This window comes from Podarcis filfolensis (assembly GCF_964270895.1).
Source record: "Podarcis filfolensis genome assembly, chromosome: 10".
Taxonomy (NCBI): domain Eukaryota; kingdom Metazoa; phylum Chordata; class Lepidosauria; order Squamata; family Lacertidae; genus Podarcis; species Podarcis filfolensis.
The window spans coordinates 65,800,323-65,824,332 of NC_139612.1; the positions used below are offsets into that span (position 1 = coordinate 65,800,323).

Consider the following 24,010-nt stretch of genomic DNA (forward strand, 5'->3'; position numbering starts at 1 on the left):
CACAGTTCAGAAACCTATCTGGGGACCTCTGTAAGTGTGGTACTCTCAGCAGGGAAACATACCTGTAGTGATTTAATGGATGTTTTAGTTTAGATTTGCAGCTAATACCGTGTGACTTCTGTCCCAGCTGCAGTGGTGGAAGCCCTGGAGGCTTCGCCAAAGAAATGAAACAGACGACATCATCCCCAAAAGGAAGATTTTTATTCTCTTTGAAAAATATATTTTTCCTACCAGGATGACTAATCTTCATATGTATATGATGGCCATATCTTACTTGGCCTTATTTTCAAACTCCACAATGCATGCCAGTTGCTTTTCTGCTTCTCCACGACACCCAGAAAGGTTATGGGGAGGACCCTAGATATGAGCAGAGAGATGTTTGCTGTCTTTAGCGGGGAGAAGGTTTCATTGTGCTGGGATGGGCAGTGCGGGATCTGCAGGCTGCATCTAGCCTGCCAGGGCTTTTCACCTGGAAAGACAGGTTCACAAGCAAATCGCCAGCGGGGTGGGTGGAGAAGAGCCTTGGCCAATCAGATGCTGGCCATCTCCTGCCTCTGCTTTAGGCCCGCCCACCCTTTCAAGGATGCTTCGGATAGCTGTATAAAGTGGGGACGAGGTAATCTGTGTAGTGACCGTCGAGAAAGCCCTTCCCACTGTTGTGCACGAACCAGCAACGGACAGCAGTCCCAAACACACGGTCCAGGCGGTAGTCTTTCTGCACACCTCTGTAGGAAAAGCAAAATCAAATAAATAAAACCACTGGCATGCAACAAAGCTGAATGGAAGAATAGTCTTCTCATCTCCCTCACTAATCTGCAGTTGCCAGGATGCTGTTTGTTAGGGGGAAACGGTTTCAGAACCGTTTCAGGGTTTCAAAAAAGAGGAACCTTTCTTCACCTGTGGTGGGGCTGCCCAAGTCTGGAGGCTGGTTTGTCAGCGAATGACCAAAATACTCAAAACGTCCCAATCTAACTTCACAACAGCTTTGTTTACTAAATCTATGGGACAATCAGTTGAAAAGTGTCAGCTCTCATGAACTCTTGACATGGGTGCTGGTGGCTGGCAGAACCTCCATTCCCCGAAATGGAAAACCTTGCAGGATTTGGAACTTTTGATTCAGTATAAAAATATGTGGAGTTCAGCTGAAAAAAGAACTCGTAAACTACGTGTTTCCCAAAGCTTGGGAGGACCCTGAAGAAAACCTGCCGTGTGGTTGGATTTTATATTGTACACAACTCACAGCTTTCCTCCTCGCTACAGTGTGAAATTTTGCCCCATTCTGTTCCACAATAAACCATGAACAAAGAGATTCACTGTAAGCAAAACTACATCTTTACATCCCATTCTGAGCATCTCTGAGGTTGAGAGGCTTTGGTTTCAGCTAACTCAAGTGGTTTACCTGGTGACAGTGAGTTTGTGGCCTTTCACTTCCATGGTAGCATCAGCTTTCCCCGGATCTTGTCCAGGCCGCTCATTATAGATGTGCACGTCTGGCTCTAGCATGAACTGCCCTGGGGGAGGAGAATCACCACTTGACATTAGGCGGTCCTGGGGGGCTGTGTGTGCCCCCCACAAGTGCATTTGTAGACTTGGAAACACTCGTTAAAGAGGATTACCCCTTGCACAACTATAACCCCCAAATATTAGGAGGCGGGAGTCATAACGGTTGCAGATCTAGCATAGCCATTGTTTCCCCAATCTGTTTTACATTGAAAATGATGTGGGATCGGGGACCTGTTGTAAATGTAGCCAATTTAACCCCGTGTGCCATATACACTTACCACAGGTTGGAAGGGCCATGGCTCAGTGTCTGGATTTACGTGTAAGCTAAACAAGCTATAGCTTAGGGCCACACTCTCTTGGGGGGCCCCAAAAAAATTAAAGGGGAAAAAACCCCTGGATGTACATTTCCAAAATATAAGATAAAAAACAAATAAAATAAAACCTACATACAGCAACAGTGTTTTGTGTTGTGTAGGCTCCTATGACGTAAGTCATGGACCCCACCTGCTAGCCTGCTCCCTAAAATATCACTGGTTTGTTCATTTCTATATATAGGATTCATACATTCTGCATGGACTGGTTGCGTGGCAACATGTGCAAATGGCTTTAGATACCTATGAAGTATCTATGAGGTATTAGATACCTATGTTTTTGAATTACAGTGCTGGAGGAGACTTTCGAGAGTCCCATGGACTGCAAGAAGATTGAACCTATCCATTCTGAAGGAAATCAGCCCTGAGTGCTCACTGGAAGGCCAGATCGTGAAGCTGAGGCTCCAATACTTTGGCCACCTCATGAGAAGAGAAGACTCCCTGGAAAAGACCCTGATGTTGGGAAAGATGGAGGGCACAAGGAGAAGGGGACGACAGAGGACAAGATGGTTGGACGGTGTTCTCGAAGCTACCAGCATGAGTTTGACCAAACTGCGGGAGGCAGTGGAAGACAGGAGTGCCTGGCGTGCTCTGGTCCATGGGGTCACAAAGAGCCGGACACGACTAAATGACTAAACTAAACAACAACAAAGGGGAACCACCATCTTTAACTTCCATCCACCCTGGTTTTGAGCATTTCCTCTTTTCCCTAAAGCTCATCGCTTTCTCAAGGACCCATGTATATACAGCAACAAGCAGCACTGAACCCCGCTCCCTGCCTCCAAGGAGACTTTACCGATCAGGCCGTGCACACTGGAGGAGAAGTTGCTTGCAGGAGGGACGTAGATTCCCAGGAAGTCAACATTGACTGGGTGCTTCTTCCATACACGGTGAAGCACGACCACAAAGGACAAGTCCCCATCCACCGTGATATTGACTTTGTTGTCGCTCTTCACGGAGACCAGCACTCTAGGAGAAACGGCAAGTAGATGCATGAGTAGTGTGTTCTGAGTCCTCAGAAACGCATTTGGCTGGGCTTTGGTCGTCTCATTGTGAACCAAACAGAATCTAGCTGTCGTGTCCAGTAAACCTGTCAAACGCTATCTTGGTTGCAACATGGCGTCATCATCTAAAGAGCAGCCGCAGCCATATGGTGTAGAGCAGGCACCCCCAAACTCGGCCCTCCGGATGTTTTGGGACTACAACTCCCATCATCTCTAGCTAACAGGACCAGTGGTCAGCGATGATGGGAATTGTAGTCCCAAAACATCTGGAGGTCCGAGTTTGGGGGTGCCTGGTGTAGAGCAGGGATAGCCCATGCAGTGCACTCCATATATTTTGACAGACTACAACTCCCATCATTCCCGGCTGTGATGGCTGAGGCTGATGGGAATTGTAGTCCAACAACATCTGGAGGATTGCATGTTGACTACCCTTGGTGAAGTGGCTAGAGTAGTGAACTTAAACAGCTATGAGGAGTATGGGACTTTCAGTCTTGGCAACTGATTTTCATGCAATAAGAGCACCAGGAATGAGGTGCTCTGCTCATTAGGCCTGACACTCAACCAAGTCTGTGTCTTTGCTGATAAAGAGTTAATTCCAACTTTGAGCTGTGTGATTACAAACCAGCACACACCTTATATAATAAAATAATAATAATTAATAATATTAATAATAATAATAATAATAATAATAATAATAATAATAATAATAATTTATTATTTATACCCCGCCCATCTGGCTGAGTTTCTCTAGCCACTCTGGGCGGCTTCCAATCGAGTGTTAAAAACAATACAGAATTAAATATTTAAAATTTCCCTAAACAGGGCTGCCTTCAGACGTCTTTTAAAGAGAAGATAGCTGCTTATTTCCTTCACATCTGAAGGGAGGGCGTTCCACAGGGCAGGTGCCACTACTGAGAAGGCCCTCTGTCTGGTTCCCTGTAACCTCACTTCTCGCAATGAGGGAACCGCCAGAAGGCCCTCGGCGCTGGATCTCAGTGTCCGGGCTGAACGATGGAGGTGGAGACGCTCCTTCAGGTATAGAGGGCCGAGGCCGTTTAGGTCTTTAAAGGTCAGCACCAACACTTTGAATTGTGCTCAGAAACCTACTGGGAGCCAATGCAGATCTGTATTGTGGCATTGCTGATTTGGGGGGGGGGCTCACAAAGTGCCATGCAAGTCTCTTTCCCTGCCCCACACCTGAGGCTGTTTATGACACCACCAGGTGTAGGGCAGGTGGGTGTGGGTTGGGATGCAAACACTCCAATTAAATTTCAGGAACCCACAGAGGCAAGCTGCAGATCACTGCTGGGGCACACAACGTACAATAACTCTCCCCCACATAAGGAGATCAACAAGCCTAGGGAAGCCCTGATGCTCATCCAATTTTCCTATTACCTCCTTCGAATGAGGCTTCCTAAATTGGACCAGGAGAGGGATGTGGCGGAGGAGCCATCTTTCAAGCTGATGCCCTTGGAGCTGACTTCAATCTTCAAGCCTTTCTTTTCGAAATTGAACCCGATCTTGCCAAAGTAGGTGTGCAGCTTGTTGTTCAAGGGCTTCTTGGCCCCAACCAGCTGCCCATTGACAGCAATCCCTACGAAAGAGAAAGAGAAGGGAAGCAGTGTTGGCGTTTCTGCAGACGGACTGCAATCCAGGCTGGCCTTTTTTGTGGTCTCTTACCATTTCAACCCCCTGAAATCCTGTGTTTCTATGACTGTTTCCAAATGCGCAAAATAGCTGCAGAACGGCACTTTTTCTCCCTTACCGGACTTGGCATCTGAAATTAAGTTCAGGATCGCTCCAGGTTCGGAATCTATATTGAAGCAGATGTTCTTATGCTGCCTCGGCAGGTTGATGATGAAGTGGGGATCGTTGTCGACTGCAGAAGGAAACAAATGGTGTATGATCGGTGCACGGGTGAGTACCAAAAGTATTTACTAAGTAAAAAAATCTTCCATTGCTTATGCAATAGAATGTAAATTAATAATAATAATAATAATTTGTACCCCTGCCACTCTGGGCAGCTCACAAAATTTGCATTGAGGTCCTTCCTAAAGCTGTCAATCGTTTGCTAAGAAGTTCTTAATCCAATGGTTCCCAAACCGTTTTTTGGGCCACCCAAACCTTGGTTCCATGAACTCATCCGCAGCGCCCCCTACCCTGTAAAAAGCCTTAACTAGAATAGCAGAAGCCACAGTAACAAGACAACAAAACCCGAAACAGTAACAATCAATTGACCATTCATTCAAAATCCAGTTAAAGCTATTTAGTTTAATTAAGTCAACGAAACTGATGAGCTTGATTCAGTGATGCCGCCTTCGTAAAGTCTGTTAGTCATGTGCAGAGTTCCCTGCCACCCTTCTTGCCTCTTGGCACCTCCCACCCCACCTCCACCTCTGTAACAGTGTTGACCCTTGGTGGGCAGTACCCCCTACTTTGGGAATCACTGCCCAAAGCAATGGCAAAAGGGCAAAGACAGAGGCGAGAATCAGACAGGCTGATCTCAAAACTGAACTGCAAAAGAGAATACACAGAGCAATCATGAATTACACCCCGCAATGGCACTCTTAAATCATGCCCTGTGCGACACACATCGCACCTGCAAATGGGTTTTCGCTATTTCCAAACACTGCATTGCAGTGGTACCTCGGGTTACATACGCTTCAGGTTACATACGCTTCAGGTTACAGACTCCGCTAACCCAGAAATAGTGCTTCAGGTTAAGAACTTTGCTTCAGGATGAGAACAGAAATCGTGCTCCAGCGGCACGGCAGCAGCAGGAGGCCCCATTAGCTAAAGTGGTGCTTCAGGTTAAGAACAGTTTCAGGTTAAGAACGGACCTCCAGAACGAATTAAGTACTTAACCCGAGGTACCACTGTAATTGAAAACAATCCCCCACCCCCACCCCAAAGGGAGCTCTAAGAGAAAACAAACTTTCAATACCACCAACTTGATCTTGGAGTTTTTCGCTCCAGCGCTTTACAAATAACACCCAGTTTTGAGTCAACTGACTTGTCTATGCACCACTGTGGTTCCTCCGAAAACAAAACTATTGGGAAGTGGCAAGGGACTTCCTTCTTTCGAATTGTTAGAATATGTGACTCCTCTGCAACGTGCGACCAAAAAACCCCAGCCTGAGCATCCGTTAAATTGTTCTCTGGATTTTAGGACCAAACAGAAAAGCGCATGATGTTAATTGCATTGAATCATTTAATGTGTCCGGTGTTCTTTAACTATAGCAGCCACAGATGCAAAAAAGAATTGGGATTGTGGCATGCAAGGAGTTAACCCTTTCCATGCTTCTGAAACCTCCTCCCCCCCCCCCCCCCCAAGTTCCTGCGGAGGGTAGCAGCTGTGGGGGAGAGCTTCATTGGCAAAGGAAGAGGGTTAAATATTTCCTCTCTGTGTACCCATCAGTGCTGGATTAGACAATGGGCAGACAAAGCACATCCAACTTTGCTGGACTAGCTTAAACCCCACAATAATTTATTGTTATTCACGTTTTATACTATATTTTATGCTGTTTTTCGTTGCATCAATTAAGTGTTTTAAATTTGTTGCTAGCCGCCCTGAGCCCGGTTTTCTGAACTGGGAAGGGCAGGGTATAAATAAAAATTTATTATTATTATTATTACTCCACACTCTCCCCCCATAGATTTATTAAATAAAGCACAGATTTATTGCAACACATGGAAAGATCCGATTTCCTCGCATCATTTCTATTTATGTCAGTGGGACGCCCCCTGGTTTAGCTGGGGATATGGAATAAAAAGAGAACATGTACACCCCAGGCTGAAACCAAGAGACACTCTTTCCCCTACTCAAATGTAACCCCCTAAAAACTCAGTCGATCCCATGTTCACATTCACCCCCGTACAGTGGTGGCAGAATGCAGGAAGATGAACAGCAGGTGGCGCCAGAGCCAAGGGCAGAAAGCAGGAAGACTGACAGTAGGTGGCGCCAGAGAGGCAACTATTTCTAGTTTTGCCCATGCCCTTCTCCCAGCTGAGTTCAGAGACAGTAAGATGGAAATCCAGCACAGTATCTTCTACCTGCATGTATCCCGCTTTGAGGTAGGTTCTTTGTGCCCAAGGATGTGTTGGAATGACCAGGCTTGGACTGGCCTAAAAGTAAAGGTCCTGTTGTGGGAGAAGATCGGGGAAATACAATTATCCTTCTGATCATCAGCAGTCTCTTTTTGGAAGAAGGAAATATTGTCAGAATGGAAACCGCAGCTGCGTTTCAGTTACTCACCGCAGCAAAGGTGTCCTTGGCAATACTGGAGGCGTTGGCCATAGAACGATGACTTAGAACCAACCGCATCGTTAGTAACGCACTAATTGCCATCTTCATTCATGGCTGGGCATTGTTTTCTTAGGTAAAGGTAAAGGTACCCCTGCCCATACGGGCCAGTCGTGTTCGACTCTAGGGTTGTGCGCCCATCTCACTTAAGAGGCTGGGGGCCAGCGCTGTCCGGAGACACTTCCGGGTCACGTGGCCAGCGTGACGAAGCTGCTCTGGCGAGCCAGCACCAGCGCAGCACACGGAAACGCCGTTTACCTTCCCGCTATAAAGTGGTACCTATTTATCTACTTGCACTTAAGGGTGCTTTCGAACTGCTAGGTGGGCAGGAGCTGGGACCGAAAGACGGGAGCTCACCCCACCGCGGGGATTTGAACCGCCGACCATACGATCGGCAGGTCCTAGGCACTGAGGTTTTACCCACAGCGCCACCCGCGTCCCCATTGTTTTCTTAATTTATCCTAAAAGCTAATGCTTTATGGGGGATATATCAGGGTAAGAAATACGCAAAATAAAATGTCCTATCTCAAAGATATCAGTGGTCTATGCAACAACGACAAACCCTGGTTTTATGTTGCCTGTATAAAAATTTCCTTATTGCACAATATAAAGAGGGATGTTCTTATGTCAACACAGGCATAATTCTTGCATATTTCTTAGTTATGGCTGCTTCTGTTTTTTTTAAAACAACAACAACAACACCCAAACAAATACAATTAATTCTTGAAGTGTCTTTTTTTTTTAATGGGCCCATGCTCATTAAAAAATGGCCCATGTTTATAGCACTGGAACAGAATGCATCATAATACTTTAAGTGTCAATGGTCAATCAATGGGTTTTCCTGGAAGCATGGGAACTGGACAGCAAAATGTGTTGGAAAACCCGGACGTAGCTGCAGTCTGAGCAGCTAGACAAGGCCCCTCATCACAGTTTCCTCCATTATGACAAGATGCATCTAAATCACAGTAAGGGTAAAGGGACCCCTGACCATTAGGTACAGTCGTAACCGACTCTGGGGTTGCGGCGCTCATCTCGCTTTATTGGCCAAGGGAGCCGATGTACAGCTTTCAGGTCATGTGGCCAGCATGACTAAGCCGCTTCTGGTGAACCAGAGCAGCGCACGGAAACGCCGTTTACCTTCCCGCCGGGGTGGTACCTATTTATCTACTTGCACTTTGACGTACTTTCAAACTGCTAGGTTGGCAGGAGCAGGGACCGAGCAGCAGGAGCTCACCCTGTTGTGGGGATTCGAACCACCGACCTTCTGATTGGCAAAGTCCTAGGCTCTGTGGTTTAACCCACAGCACCACCCGCATCCCTTAAATCACAGTAACTATTTCTAAATTAGCAGATGCTCAGACGGCAGTAGAGAAGTAAGTTTTAATGCTCCTGATGCTCTCTCTGGTTCTGTATCTAGATTTGGGCCAACAACCCTTCAGACAGAGGACTGCCCTTCATAAAGGAGGACACACGGCCACCTTGAAGTGAGGAAACCCAGATGGTGATAAAAAAAGGGGGGAGGGAAAGAGTCCAACATCTATTACCTGCATGTATGGCAGAAATAGTTGGACCCATGACAGCAGCTAACGGACCCTGAGGTTTCACCGTAGGTTTCGCCCAAGATGGGATGGAATTGTCAGTCGGTGCTGGGCCAATAACTAAGGATCCTGTTCAGATAAACCAGAAGATAACTGTCATGTGCAATTAGCGCATTGTCCATAGAGCATTTGGGTTTCGCTTTAATGGTGCAGCTCTCATTCTAACATTTGCATCGTTACCACAAATGTGCCCAACGCAGCCGTTTTGTTTTTTTTAAAAAAAGGAGTTAGCAGTACAAACTTTGAAGCAGTAGAAGCGGGTCCATTTGGGCCAATGGGGCGCTGCTTCACCAACCCTCCCTCGGTTCACCTGTTGCTCTGCCTCCTTACTTACAACCACTATGGAGGGTTTGCTCTGCTTAGGGTCCCGGACCCTAAGGAAGTTAGATTAGATTCAACCAGAGCCAGGGCCTTTTCAACACTGGCTCCAACCTGGTGGAACGCTCTTTCTCATGAGACCAGGGCCCTGCAGGATCTGATTTCTTTCCGCAGGGCCTGTAAGACAGAGTTGTTCCGCCTGGCCTTTGGCTTGGAATCAACTTGATCCCCTCCCCCTCTTTCCTTTTTCCTTTCTCCTTCTGTGATGGAGCTCCTATTTGGGGACTTCCCTGGCTTTTTTCTGGCCCACGTAGGACCAGTCTGGATAGTTGGCCTTGGTGAAGATTTGATGTTTTCATCCCCCAAAAGTTTTTGATTTGAGTTTCTACTGAAATGAGGCTGCATTTTAATGTATTTTAATCTTGTTTTTAAGTTGTATTTTAATCAATTGTTTTTGATCGTGTTAGCTGCCCTGAGCCCGATCTTGGCTGGGGTATAAATAATTTTATTATTATTATTATTATTATTATTATTATTATTATTATTGGCTTCTTCCCCTTTAGTCTCAGTGTGGCTCCTGTGGAACTCAGCAGGGCAGAAGAGGGGAAAAACTAGAATTAAGACATTGCCTCTGGCTCCAGCTGCTGTTGGTCTCCCTGCCTTCTACCCAACTAGCCTCAAAGGGCACCAGCCATCACTGCCTTAATGCATGACCACAGAGACACCTGGCGAGAGAATCCTTCTCTCCACTGTAAGGGTGTGTCCGGACCAGGGCCGTCTTTAGCATATGCACCGCCAGGGTGCAAAGATCCGCCCAGTGCCCCCAAATTTTGATGTAAGAGGGGGGCGCCAGATACATTGATACTGCAGCTCTTCCGCAAAAGAGAACGGAAATGACCCAGCGATCACGGTGGACCGGTTGGACATCCTGGAGGGAGATAGTTAAGAGCTTAGGCGGATTCAGCGGCGGGCACCTGGCGCCCCCAGAATTTGGCACCCAGGTGCCCCGCACCCCTTGCACCCCGGGTAAAGACGGCCCTGGTCAGGACAGTGAGAAAAGGAAGAGTTGTGCCTCATAAACCTTTCTTTTTCGCAATTGACCAGTGTACACATTGGTGTAGCCAGAATCTATGTTGGGGGGGGGGGCGGAGAGAACCCAGCTATCTGCCAAGTGATTGGTCGGTTAGTTTAAGTATTTTTATTTATCGTATTTACGTGAATCTAATGCGCCATCGAATCTAACGCGCACCTCAGTTTTCAAAACCTTGAAACCCAGAAAGCATTTGCTATGTCAGCGGTGTTTTTCAAGCTTGCAATCGAATTTAATGCGCCATCAAATCTAATGTGCATGCTAATTTTTGCCATGTAATTTGGCCAAAAAAAGGTGTGCAGTACATTCGAGTAAATACGGTATTTACTTGATTTAGGGGGGCAACTGCCCCCCTGCCCCCCTAGCTATGCTCATGAATGTACACATTTTACAAGATAAATAAAGAAAGCCGTATTATAAAGGCCTTCTAAAACTATATAGGGCAATGTACTTAAGTTGTCAATTTCCCCCCCTAATTCCCATCACAACTCAAGAGCCTGATGAGAAACAAGTTTTTTCATGCCTGTGTTTCTTAAATCACCTCTGCTAGAAACACAAACAATTCTGCCATATTGCATGCATTGCCATACCCCTTATGTTACATATAATATTATACACTCCAGTTATCCTGAAAGAAACCAGCACTTTGAAAGATGCATAACAACAAGGCATATACACATATAAAACGCGTATGTGTTAATACTTGTGAAATTATGTTGCAGGACTGCAGGGCTACATGGGACTTGATTCTTCAATACATATAAAATACTTTTGTATCTGGACCATTTTGCATACAATTAGTCAGGCTTTTCCCACGTTTGCTTTTAAACAGCAGTACTCAGACAAAACTGGGTGCCCCATTGTGGGCAAAGCTCAGCGGGTTCCGTTGTTTATTTATTTTTAATTTCATGAAACATATGCACTGCTTGATTGCAAACAACAACCTCAAAGCAGTTTACAAAAAGGACAAATCAATAAAATTATGAGTGAAAACAGACAGAACATTCAAAAAAATGAAAAGCAGCAATAAACTAAAGAACACACCAGCATTCTAGATGCCCAGGTAGGCTTGTCTAAAACAGAAATATGCCAAAAAGAGTACAGTGAACACACCTGCCAGATATCAATAGGCGGGGAGTTCCAAAGGGCACACTAAAAGAATCGATTTCTTACGTATGACTTTGTGGCATCAGTAATGGTGCCGATTCTGCACTGTTCAAAACCCTTAACAGAAGTCAGATGATGGTCCTTTAAACCCCGCCTGAAAGTCTGGAGAGAGTTACTGCCAGTCAGTGTAGACAACACTGAACCGAATGGGCCAATAATCAGACTTCTTTTACCAGCTCATTTGGCTCCTACATTTCTCAGATGGCCCCCGCCTCCTTGCTGAGACAATACCTTGCAAAGCTCAGCCAGTAGGGTCACTGGGACCAGACCAGTTCAACTTCTCGCTTCCATTTCCCCTGCAAAAACCCCCAAGATCCAGCAAAGGATTTAAACCGGATTGCCACAAGAAATGAATATCTGGTGAAGAACAGCTGATGAATGCCAGATTCTGCCTGGGTTCATTCCTGTAATATCCAAGGCAACACGATGATGAAGAAGAAGAGTTTGGATTTGATATCCCGCTTTATCACTACCCTAAGGAGTCTCAAAGCAGCTAACATTCTCCTTTCCCTTCCTCCCTCACAATAAACACTCTGTGAGGTGAGTGAGGCTGAGAGACTTCAGAGAAGTGTGACTGGCCCAAGGTCACCCAGCAGCCGCATGTGGAGGAGCAGGGATGCGAACCCGGTTCCCCAGATTACAAGACTACCGCTCTTAACCACTGTACAACAATGCGATGCCAATATAAACTCTTTATATAACCTATACAGAACATTAAACAGTATGAAATATACGAAATATGCACTCTCTGCAAAACCAAATAAACAGAAATCTTATAAATCACAAAATATGCACTCTTGATGATTATATATTGTATAGATTACATAAAGAGTTTATATTGACATTGCATTGTTGTGCTTAGTCATCGTGTTGCCTTGGATATTACTGATATTGTTTGCAATACAGGGCTTTAATTGTTTGGGTTCATTCCTGAGCACAGGGCAGTGTCGATGTTGCTTGCTCAAATCCTCTTTTCCCCCCAATACAGTGGTACCTTGGGTTACAGACGCTTCAGGTTACAGACTCTCCTAGCCCAAAAATAGTACCTCAAGTTAAGAACTTTGCTTCAGGATGAGAACAGAATTCACACGGCGGCAGTGGGAGGCCCCATTAGCTAAAGTGGTACCTCAGGTTAAGAACAGTTTTGAGGCATCTGATCAAGGCCTGTATTTTAAAATGAGCTTAAAGATATATATTTGCAAATGTTTGTATGTTTCATGCCAGGCAGAAAGCAGCTGGCTAAGTACTTTGGCAGTTGTTTATCCTCCTGAAAAGGACCCCCCCCCCCCGATTTATAGCAGTAACAGGAGACAAGTTTCTCAAAGTTGTAAAAGGGAAATACAGGCTGGGAGCAAAGGTTATACTGACCCTACATATTACAGAATACAATCAAGCTGCAAAAACACTAATTAAGAGTTAGTAAATAGTAAGATTTATTGTTTAACAGAAAATAATACCATGTGCCTCCCATCAGACTCTAGCCATATTTTCCTAAAGTTAAAGGGCAAGAGCTAATGGGAAAAGCAGCTGGCTGGGAAAGGGGGGGGTGTAAATTGAAGAGGCTTCTTTGAAGCTGTTTTTACTGAGTTCCTCTTTACTTTGCAAAGGCCTTTTCTTCTAAAAAGCTATAATAATAATAATAAATTTTATTTATATCCCGCCCTTCCCAGCCGAAGCTGGGCTCAGGGTGGCTAACAACAATCAAAATAATCCAACGTTCTAAAAACATTCATTATAAAATTAATTAAAATCAAATTAAAATCAAATTGATGGCAACCATTAAGCAAAATTCTGTGCAGATTGCCAGAGGAGGGGGTCAGGCTGCGCCCTGACCAAAGGCCTGGTGGAACAGCTCTGTCTTGCAGGCCCTGCGGAAAGATGTCAGGTCCCGCAGGGCCCTAGTCTCTTGTGACAGAGCGTTCCACCAGATTGGAGCCGTGGCCGAGAAAGCCCTGGCTCTAGTTGAGGCCAGCCTAACCTCTCTGTGGCCTGGGATCTTCAGGATGTTTTTATTTGCAGGCCGTAAATTTCTCTGTGGGACATACCAGGAGAGGCGGTCCCGTAGGTACGAGGGTCCTAGGCCGTATAGGGCTTTAAAGGTTAAAACCAGCACCTTAAACCTGATCCTGTACTCCACCGGGAGCCAGTGCAGCTGGTATAGTACCAGATGAATATGATCTCGCAGCGAAGACCCCATAAGGAGTCTCACCGCGGCATTCTGCACCCGCTGGAGTTTCTGGGTCAGTCTCAAGGGCAGCCCCACGTAGAGCGAGTTACAATAATCCAGTCTGGAGGTGACCGTCGCATGGATCACCGTGGCTAGGTCAGGGCGAGAGAGATAAGGGGCCAACTGCTTAGCTTGGCGGAGATGAAAAAATGCCGCCTTTGTTATAGCTGTAATTTGCGCCTCCATAGAGAGGGAGGTATCGAAGATTACACCCAAACTCTTAACGGACGATGCTGGCACTAATTGCACCCCCGCAAGAGATGGGAGTTGCCCCCTCAATCCCATATCGTCCCGTCCCAGCCAGAGGACCTCTGTCTTCGAAGGATTTAACTTCAACCGGCTCCCACGTAACCATCCAGCCACAGCTTCCAGACATCTGGTCAGTGTGTCTGGGGCCGAGTCAGGATGGCCATCCATCAAGAGATAGAGTTGGGTGTCATCGGCATACTGATGGCAACCCAGCCCAAAACTCCGGACAAGCTGGGCGAGGGGGCACATAAAGATGTTAAAAAGCATCAGGGGAGAATCGCACCCTGAGGCACTCCACACACCAAGGAGTGGCGTGATGACAATTCCCCCCCAAGTGCCACCCTCTGTCCCTGACCAGAGAGAAACGAGCGCAGCCATTGAAGGACTGTGCCCTGGATCCCCACGTCGGCAAGGTGGTGGTCCAGGAGTTCGTGATCGACCATGTCAAAGGCTGCTGACAGGTCTAGAAGAATCAGCAGCCCCGACCCGCCTCGATCCAGCTGCCTGCAGAGATCATCTGTTAGGGCGACCAGAGCCGTCTCGGTCCCATGACCAGCGCAGAAGCCGGACTGGAATGGATCGAGAGCCGATGTTTCATCCAGAAACCTACCAAGCTGTTCAGCAACCGCTCTCTCAATCACCTTACCCAGGAATGGAAGATTCAAAACCGGGTGGTAATTGGATAGATCTAAGGGATCTAATGATGTTTTCTTTAAGAGCGGACGCACCACTGCCTCCTTCAGTTCCCCTGGGAATATCCCGGTGCCAAGGGACAAATTGATGCTATCACCCAGGGGGGCCCGCACCTCGTCTGGACACGCTCTAATCAGCCAAGACGGGCACGGGTCAAGAGGACAGGTGGTGGGCTTTCCAGCTCGGAGGAGTCTGTCCACATCGGCTGGGGATATCTGGTCAAAGTGGTCCAATACTGGACCCGAGGACAGTCGAGGGGCCTCCAGTTCCCTTATTGTATCCAAATTGGCAGGGAGGTCATGGTGGAGCAACAGGACCTTCTCCGCAAAAAAGCTCGCAAATGCCTCACAGCTGTGTGTCAAATTGTTATTTAAATTTGGCTGTCCTTCAAGGGACGTTAAAGACCTAATTATACTAAATAATTGTGCCGGGCGAGAGCTAGCGGAGGCAATGGAGGCCGAGAAGTAGGACTTCTTAGCGGCCTTCACTGCCATTTTTTTCATAAAAACCCTATAAGATGTTCTTGAGGCTCCGTCACGGGCACCCCGCCATACTCGCTCTAGCCGTCTGAGGTCCCGCTTCATTTCCCGAAGCTCCTCGGTAAACCAGGGAGCCCAGTTTCTGCGGGGTCGCAGAGGGCGCCTAGGTGCGATCTCATCGATGGCTGCTAGGAGCTGGATATTCCAGCCCTCAACAAGCTCAGTCAATGAGCCGCCAGGGAGAGCAAGGTCCCGCAAGGCCTGACGGAATCTATCAGGGTCCATCAGCCTCTGCGGGCGAGCCCAAATTGGCTCGCCACCTAAGCAGGGTGGGGGTGGAAAATCAATCCTGGCTTTCAGAGCGTAGTGATCAGACCATGGCACCTTCATCGAAGGAGACATGATCACATCTATACCGGCGCCAAAGATCAAATCCAGCGTGTGGCCTGCTTGATGTGTGGGGCCCGAAACAAACTGGGAGAGCCCTAGTGTCGCCATGGAAGACACCAGGTCCAGAGCCTGTGAGGAGGGAATGGCATCAGCATGGATGTTGAAGTCCCCCAATACCAATAGGTTAGGGAACTCCAAGGCCCAGCCGGCCACCGCCTCCAGCAGGCCTGACAGGGTGGCTGCTGGTGCGCTAGGTGGCCAGTACACCAGCCAGACAGCCAAGCTCACCTCGGAGCCCCACACTAGGCCAACACATTCAATGCTGGGGATCGATGGCGATGGTAGAGCCCTGAAAGAACAATCTTCCCGGATTAATAATGCCACCCCTCCCCCCCGGCCCACAGTCCGTGACTGGTGGAGGACGGAGAAACCCGGGGGCGCCATCTCTCGTAAGGTAACAGTTTCCCCTTCGCGCACCCAGGTCTCCGTCACACAAGCCAGGTCAACCCCCTGCGAGGTGAAGAAGTCTCGCAGGGTGGCGGTTTTGTTGCCTATAGACCTGGCATTGCACAGCACCAGTTACGGAGGTGAGTAATCCTTGCTCACCCTACCTTCGTCCCTCGGGATGGGGCGCAGATTGGAAGGGGTACGAGCATATCCGTATCTCGATCCCCTTCGCCTATGACATCTGCCCCCACCACCATACCTATCTATGTTATGTATGAGATTTGTTGGCTTAATGTAATTATGCAAAGGATAAGAAATGTTAGATTCTTATGTTAGATTCTTATTTCATTGATGGTGTGTGAGAATGTGAACTCAAGATCTCTGTTTAGATAGAATGTAATACCATGAGCCATCTGTTTTAGCCATTTGTTTTGGAATGCAGGGGCAACAGGGGCAAAAGGTGATCTGGTAATTAAGGTGCCTTGTCGAGGCAAATGTAAGATATATGGCTACTTGTCTGCCATTTATGGATAGAAGGAAATATAGCTCTTTGTCTCCCATAAAAGGTAACAGGAAATGGGTGTATCTTTTATGATTGGTTCTAGCTAACAGCCAATAGGAATTTCAACCAGGCTGATTGGACAGAGGCAGCCAAAGGAGGAGCAAGGGGGCTGGGCTGAGGAAATATAAGTGCTGGCCATCAGGGCTGGAGTGGGCAGAGCTTTGGTAACCATATACCACTGTGTCTATCATTTATTTGTCTGACAAATAAATTATTATTTTAATTTCTCTATTGCTGCGTTGAATATTTCATTCCAGCTAAGCGTTACCCATGAGCAGGGTGCTACAGTTTCAGGTTAAGAACAGACCTCCGGAACGAATTAGGTTCTTAGCCCGAGGTACCACTGTAACAGAAGATAGACACGCTGTCCTGAATAATACCTGACAGGAATATTTGACACTCTTTGCCACTATTTGTGGGAGAGCAGCCAAAGCTGACATTAAGCGCCCCCTCAAAGATAAAGCTTTTGCTCTGCCAACAGGAAATCAAAGAACAGCAAGGAAATCTTTGGGCAGGGCCAGCCCAAGACATTTTGGCACCCGAGGCAAAAAACAAAACAAAATGGCGCTCCCTCTGGTCCCTGTTCTCCCCCCTCAGGGAAGAGAAGGCGGAATAAAGATCTACATTGAGATCTGCTGCTTCTGTGACTCCTGGCCGCCTGAGGTGGTCGCCTCACCTTCCCTCAGTAGTGTTTGGGGCTTTTTAGTTTAGAGAAAAGTACAAGAAGACACGAGTACAAGAAGACACGAGAGGCATATAAAATCATGTATGATGTGAAAGGGATAGAGAGACATTTTTCTCCCTAGTGGGAACTGTAGTTTGTTAAGGGTCCTGAAAGTTGTTACGAGACCCCTTTTCCCTTCAGAGTTCTCAGAGTAATTAAACAATCTATCCTTCCTCACAATGAACTCTGGGAATTGTAGTTTTTGTGAAGGGAATGGGGAGGTCTCCTAACGACTCTCAGCTTTTCTATCGGACTATACATTTAAAGAGGTAACATAATGCTTCATAGAGTTGTCTCTGCAGAGCATCCTGGGAACTGTAGTTTGCTGAGACTTGTGAGGAGACCTCATTTCCCCCTCAGAGCTACAGTTTCCAGAGTGGATTAACCATCCTTCCCAGGGAGCTCTGGGACATAAATGCAATAAATATAAAATACCTAGGCATTGTAAGACCCATGTCAGCTGCTACCTGGCTAAGGTTGCAGGAGCCCTCAGAACCATAGGTGGTCTCTCCCCCTCCAGAGAACCAGCAGGTGGTGGTGGTGGGTCTTATTTCAAGAGTTTTGTTATTCTGGAACCACTCTGTTAATTTGTTTTCATTCAGAATTCCTGGCCAGTTTCTGACTTCTCCTCTTTACATATCGTCTGCTTCTAGTCATCACAGACCTCCCCTTCCAGTAGGCTCCTTGGGGCAGCCTAATTTCTTTCACAGCCTGTCCTGTTCCCTTCCACCTCCTCCTTCATCTCTCCTCCTGGCTCCTTCTTCACTCTCGCTTTCTCCAAGCTTCCTCTGTTTACATTCACTTTCACTCCTGCCCCCCTCTTTGTGCTGCATCCGGCTGGTACTGAGCAAGAACCTCTCATGGATGCTGCCCTTTAATCCGCTGCAAGACTCCCTCAGCAGACTCCTGCCCACCATCCTTGCCCATCGAGTTCCTCAACTGTGCGTTGGGTCAGCCCCAGAGTCGCAGTGCGATCCCTTCCCCTTAACCCACAGACGGAAAAGGTAAAGGTATCCCTGAACGTTAGGTCCAGTCGTGGATGACTCTGGGGTTGCAGCACTCATCTCGCTCAATAGGCTGAGGGAGCCAGTGTTTGTCCGCAGATAGTTTTTCGGGGTCATGTGGCAAACCAGAGCAGCGCACGGAAATGCCGTTTACCTTCCCGCCAGGGCAGTACCTATTTATCTACTTGCACTTTGATGTGCTTTCGAACTGCTAGGTTGGCAGGAGTTGAGACGGAACAATGGGAGTTCACCCCGTTGCAGGGATTCAAACCGCCAATCTTCTGATCGGCGAGCCCTAGGCTCTGTGGTTTAGACCACAGCACCACCAGCGTCCCTACTAACCCACAGACGAAACTCTGCAGCAAATAGGATCATAGGGACCCCTAAGGACCATCTAGTCCAGGGGTCAGCAAACATTTTCAGCAGGGGGCCGGTCCACCGTCCCTCAGACCTTGTGGGGGGCTGGACTATCTATCTATCTATCTATCTATCTATCTATCTATCTATCTATCTATCTATATCTATTTGGGAGATGAATGAATTCCTATGCCCCACATATAACCCAGAGATGCATTTTAAATAAAAGGACACATTCCATTCATGTAAAAACACGCTGATTCCTGGACTGTCCGTGGGTCGGATTGAGAAGGCAATTGGGCCGCATCTGGCCCACGGACCTTAGTTTGCCTACCCCTGCCCTTGATCACCTTGGTCACCCTCCTCTGCACACCTTCCAGCTTGTTGACATTCTTAAATTGTGGGGCCCAGAACTAGACATGGAATCTGTGACTTATGGGACTGATAATGATCTAGTCCATGGGTAGGCAAACTAAGGACCAGGGGCCAGATCCAGCCCAATTGCTTCCTAAATCTGACATTCCTGGAATCAGCGTGTTTTTACATGAGTGTAATGTGTCCTTTTATTTAAAATGCATCTCTGGGTTATTTGTGGGGCATAGGAATTCGTTCATTCCCCCCCCAAAATATAGCCCAGCCCCCCACAAGATCCGATGGACAGTGGAGCAGCCCCCTGCTGAAAAAGTTTGCTGACCCCTGATAGTCCAACCACCCTGCACTGCAGGAATCTCAACTCAAGCATTGCTGGCAGGTGGTCACCCAACCTCTGCTTTAAAACCTCCAAGGAAGGAGAGTCCATAACCTCCTAAGGGAGACCGTTCTGTGGTTGAACAGCTCTTACTATCAAAAAGTCCTTTCTAAGGTTTGGTTGGAATCTCCTTTCTTGCAATTCGAATCCATTGGTTCACATATCACCCCTTGGAGCAGCGCAAAATAAGCTTTCTCCATTTGACAGCCTTGTAGATGTTTTAAGATGGCTATCAGATCACCTCTTGGCCTGTTCTTCTCCAGGCTAAATAACAATGGGCTTTCGATGGCTTTAGGTTTTGCACTCTCCTCCCCCATATCATCACTGCAGGGGGGGGGGGGAGTGATGAGCACAATGCAGGGACCCATTTTCTCTTACCAGCATGTATGGCTGATGCCGTTGGGCCCATGAGGAGAGATGAAGGATCTTTTGCCCCGGATGTAGGCTTGGCCCAAGCTGGGATGGAATTCTCAGGCTTGGGGTGGCCAACAGCTAAAGCACCTGTAAGAAAAAGGGAATGGAATTACAACAGACCTATGTAAAGATAAAGGACCCCTGGATGGTTAAGTCCAGTCAAAGGCGACTATGGGGTGTGGCACTCATCTCATTTTCAGGCCAAGGGAGCCAGCGTTTGTCCACAGACAGCTTTCCGGGTCATGTGGCCAGCAGGACTAAACCGCTTCTGGTGCAGTGGAACACCATGACAGAAACCAGAGCGCATGGAAACGCCGTTTACCTTCCCGCCACAGTGGTACCTATTTATCTACTTGCACTGGCGTGCTTTCGAACTGCTGGGTTGGCAGGAGCTGGGACAGAGCAAGGGGAGATTCCGTTGCGGAGATTCAAACCGCCGACTTTCCAATCGGCAAGCCCAAGAGGCTCAGTGGTTGAGACCACAGCGCTACCTACGTCCTTTACCTACAGACCTATGTAGTGCCGTGCCGTACCCTGACAACTGGGAATAGTGTGGAACCAACCTGGGCAGCATCCTCTTTTGCGGTCTTGGGGCGAGTCAGCCAACATCAGCTCGTCTCCATTTGGGCTCTCAATCAACATCGCTGTGTATGGGGTCACAATGTGATGGTCCAAAGACATCTGCAAGATCTTCTTTGTGATGTTCCTTTTCAGGGCAGCCGTAGTGGCCAGGTTTCTATGTGGTGCAAAAACAAATGATCTTAAAGGCTGCCCTGTGGAAGATAGAGCAAGCTTCTTTTCTCCTGCTCTGGAGGGTAGGACTCAAACCAATGGCCTCAAGTTGCAAGGAAGGAGATTTCCAATTCAACATTAGAAAGAACTTTCTGACAGTTAGAGCTGTTTGACTGTGGAACGGTCTCCCTAACAAGCTTGCAGACTCTCTCCTTCCTTGGAGGTTTTTAAGGAGACGTGGGCTGGCCATCTGTCATGGATGCTTTAAAAGAGATTCCTGCATTGCAGGGGTTGGACTAGATGACCCTCAAGGTCCCTTCCCTTCTATGATTCTGTGATTCTATGAACCTTCTCCACTACCAAGGGATGAGTGAATCTGTCAAATTTTGTTTCTCTCCCTTTCATATCCATATGTGAATATTTTTTTGGGGGGGTGGGGGAAGAATTTCTCAAACTGTTTTGGTTTGCATGTTGCTTCTTAAAGGTAAAGGGCCCCCTGACCATTAGGTCCAGTCATGACCGACTCTGGGGTTGTGGCTCTCATCTTGTTTTATTGGCCGAGGGAGCCGGCATACAGCTTCCGGGTCATGTGGCCAGCATGACTAAGCCGCTTCTGGCGAACCAGAGCAGTGCACCGAAACGCTGTTTACCTTCCCGTCGGAGTGGTACATATTTATCTACTTGCACTTTGATGTGCTTTCGAACTGCTAGGTTGGCAGGAGCAGGGACCAAGCTACAGGAGCTCACCCCGTCATGGGGATTTGAACCGCCAACCTTCTGATCGGCAAGCGCTAGGCTCTGTAGTTTAACCCACAGTGCCACCCGCGCTTCTTAAAAGGTGACTTAAGCAAGTTTGCCTTTAAACTGAGCCAGTCACAATCCCACTCCACAGAACACAACTGTACAGTACACAGAATCACTAGTACTGGGTCCCAGCTAGCATTATTTCAGAGCTAGAATTACAGAAATTCTTCCTCTTCCAGGAAGGCTCTAAGAAATCCACCGAGTGCTTTCCTTCTCACCTCTCCGCCATCAGTTGGTTGATGGTAATGTAGGCCCACAGCTTTTCAGTGAATTTTGGGTCTGCATGATTATCTTTGCTCAGGAACTCATCCAGACCCTCAACATCAGCCAGAGTCTCCAAGACCAGCTGTGCATTGGACTAAAAATGGAGAAGAGAAATAAGAGAGAAACAAAGACCTTTTGTGAGAAACTTCCCCTCAGGTGCTGTTGATGCAGTTAAAGTGTTTCTTACCCATCCTTCAAAAACAGGAATGGGAAAATCGGTCCATTTCTAGTTTCTCCATTTTCCAATAAAAAGTTCAGTTTTTCACATTTCCACATTGGTTTGGGAATTCCTGATTTTAAAAGTCCTCAATAAAATCCATCAGCATTTTAGGGAGAATTGCTCCTAATATATGCACATTTTTATATGCAATTTTGGCTAATTTACTTAATTTTGCAAGCAATTTCCTCCGAATAAAATGCATCTGTTGCCTGTTATTTTCACTAAGATACGTATCTCACATATGTTTTCCCTAGTCTATGCATTTCTGTACATGTTGCAACAGCTGGAGAACTGCATTGCAGATGTGAATTTTGAAGGATGGATGCAATTTGGTTTGCATATCGTTTCAGGAACTGTGAATTAGGCAAGTTCACCTGGTAAATAAAAAACTGATTCAAATTTCATCCCCACCCCTACTGAGAAAGCTCCCCACAGTGGCGTAAACATCTGCACTGGGGAATGAGATAAATGGGCAAACACTCCACTCACGGCAGTGGCTGTAATCATACTCTGCAAGTGTTGCACGTTTTCAGTGTCTACTTTTCCTGCGACCACAATCTCAGAGCCTCCAAAATAGTTCTGGAAAGTGTTGTGGGTGACATCGGACACCATTCCGTGCGGGTAGTTGAACTCCAGCTTTTTGAGAAGTGGCGTGGAGACTTGGTTGTAGAATTTCTGCAAAATCCAAACAGGAAGAGAAGTGAGGACAGCTTGGTTTTTAAGAGAAACTTGCATCAGGCATGTGCAAGATAATAATAATACAATAATAATTTATTATTTATACCCCGCCCATCTGGCCGGGCCTCCCCAGCCATGCTGGGCGGCTTCCAACAAAATATTAAAATACAGTAATGCATCAAACATTAAAAGCTTCCCTAAACAGGGCTGCCTTCAGATGTCTTCTAAAAGTCTGGTAGTTGTTGTTCTCTTTGACACCTGGTTGGAGGGCATTCCACAGGGCGGGTGCCACTACCGAGAAGACCCTCTGCCTGGTTCCCTGTAACTTGGCTTCTCGCAGGGAGGGAACTGCCAGAAGGCCCTTGGAGCTGGATCTCAGTGTCCGGGCAGAACGATGGGGGTGGAGACGCTCCTTCAGATATACTGGACCGAGGCCGTTTAGGGCTTTAAAGGTCAGCACCAACACTTTGAATTGTGCTCAGAAATGTACTGGGAGTCTGGTATCCTAAGAGGAACAGGACAGAACAACAGTGGGGAAACTGGGGACAGGGAGGAGAAGATGGGATTTGAAGATCTTTAGTCAAGACCCTCTACATTCATTCTATAAAAGTTATTTTTTGTAGGGGTTCCTCCAGGTGTCCTATTTTTAGTGTGCAACCATTCAACTGGCCAGGTAAACCAGGTAAGCGCAGCTGCTTGCTTCTTGCTCTCTCCTGTCCCTTATTCAGCTAATGTGAACTAGCCATAAGCCTAGGGCTGCTAATGTCCTTTGCGCCGTGATTCCTAAGTGTTCAACAGCCAACTGGCTGGCTGCTGGGTGTTTGAAAACCACAGGCAAGGGAGTTCAACAGATAGGTAGGACAACCCACCTGCCAATCGTGAGACACCTGAATGTCATGTGATGGACAGGCGTGTTTGCCTCACCAACTTGTCACAGTTATCTGGCCCTTCAAGCTAAAACACCTCCATTAGAAGAAAGGTCCTAATTGTATAAGCTGTTCAACAGTGGGACAGATTCCCTTAGGAGTTTACGGGTCATTGTCACAGGATATATTTTTAAACAGAGACTGGATAGCCATCGATTCAGGGATCCTGAACTTCTTGCACCTGCAATAACTTAGTTTAGATGTCCTCCAATGACCCTTGCAAGTCTTTGGTTCTATTAAATCCAGATAATTTAACAGATAACCAGATGATAATATGATGATGATGGTGATTTTTGTAAAGAGGATGGATGTGTCATGTTTTCCTTTCATTCTCACCCTCCTTTGTGTTCCATGAAATTTTGTATAATGGGGAGAGAGGGTGAAAATTCACCTTCATTTGAGATGAGGTCTCCTGGTTCCCAAAAACCCTCTGGGCAACTCCATTGTTTTCATGAGCCAGCCTTTTCAGAAAATCATAATCCACGTCGAATCCGATACCAAGGCAGAACAAAGAGATATCGTCCCGAATGTTCTTCTTCACGTTCTTCTGAATTGTAGGCAGCTTAAGTTCTCCTGATGGGGAATGGAAAGGAAGGAAATGGTCACATTCATCGAGGACTGTTCTATTAAAGTGTTGCATGTGAGTCCGAAAATGAAGGAAAAGACTAAATCAAGATGCTATTTCTTGGTACAGTGGTATCTTGGTTCTCAAATGCCTTGGTACTCAAACAACTTGGA

At 47.0% G+C, this 24,010-nt stretch overlaps 1 protein-coding gene across 2 annotated transcripts in view; it reads right to left on the minus strand.

Annotated features, from left to right (window-relative positions):
* Nucleotides 1-182: 182 nt before the first annotated feature.
* The window catches only part of ITIH2 (inter-alpha-trypsin inhibitor heavy chain 2), a 42,815-nt gene continuing 18,987 nt past the window's right edge, over nucleotides 183-24,010 (minus strand). Inside the window, exons 12-23 of one of the 2 annotated variants that reach the window (XM_083572617.1) lie at nucleotides 23,664-23,845; nucleotides 22,158-22,343; nucleotides 21,403-21,542; nucleotides 20,212-20,384; nucleotides 19,613-19,735; nucleotides 8,726-8,848; nucleotides 6,932-7,018; nucleotides 4,644-4,757; nucleotides 4,274-4,472; nucleotides 2,671-2,843; nucleotides 1,400-1,511; nucleotides 183-725 (exon numbers count right to left, since the gene is read on the minus strand). In XM_083572617.1, the coding sequence (XP_083428743.1) occupies nucleotides 578-725; nucleotides 1,400-1,511; nucleotides 2,671-2,843; nucleotides 4,274-4,472; nucleotides 4,644-4,757; nucleotides 6,932-7,018; nucleotides 8,726-8,848; nucleotides 19,613-19,735; nucleotides 20,212-20,384; nucleotides 21,403-21,542; nucleotides 22,158-22,343; nucleotides 23,664-23,845 (1,760 nt within the window). In that variant the 3' untranslated portion in view covers nucleotides 183-577. The remainder of the gene's footprint in view (nucleotides 726-1,399; nucleotides 1,512-2,670; nucleotides 2,844-4,273; nucleotides 4,473-4,643; nucleotides 4,758-6,931; nucleotides 7,019-8,725; nucleotides 8,849-19,612; nucleotides 19,736-20,211; nucleotides 20,385-21,402; nucleotides 21,543-22,157; nucleotides 22,344-23,663; nucleotides 23,846-24,010) is intronic. The other variant, XM_083572618.1, reaches the window with a different exon arrangement.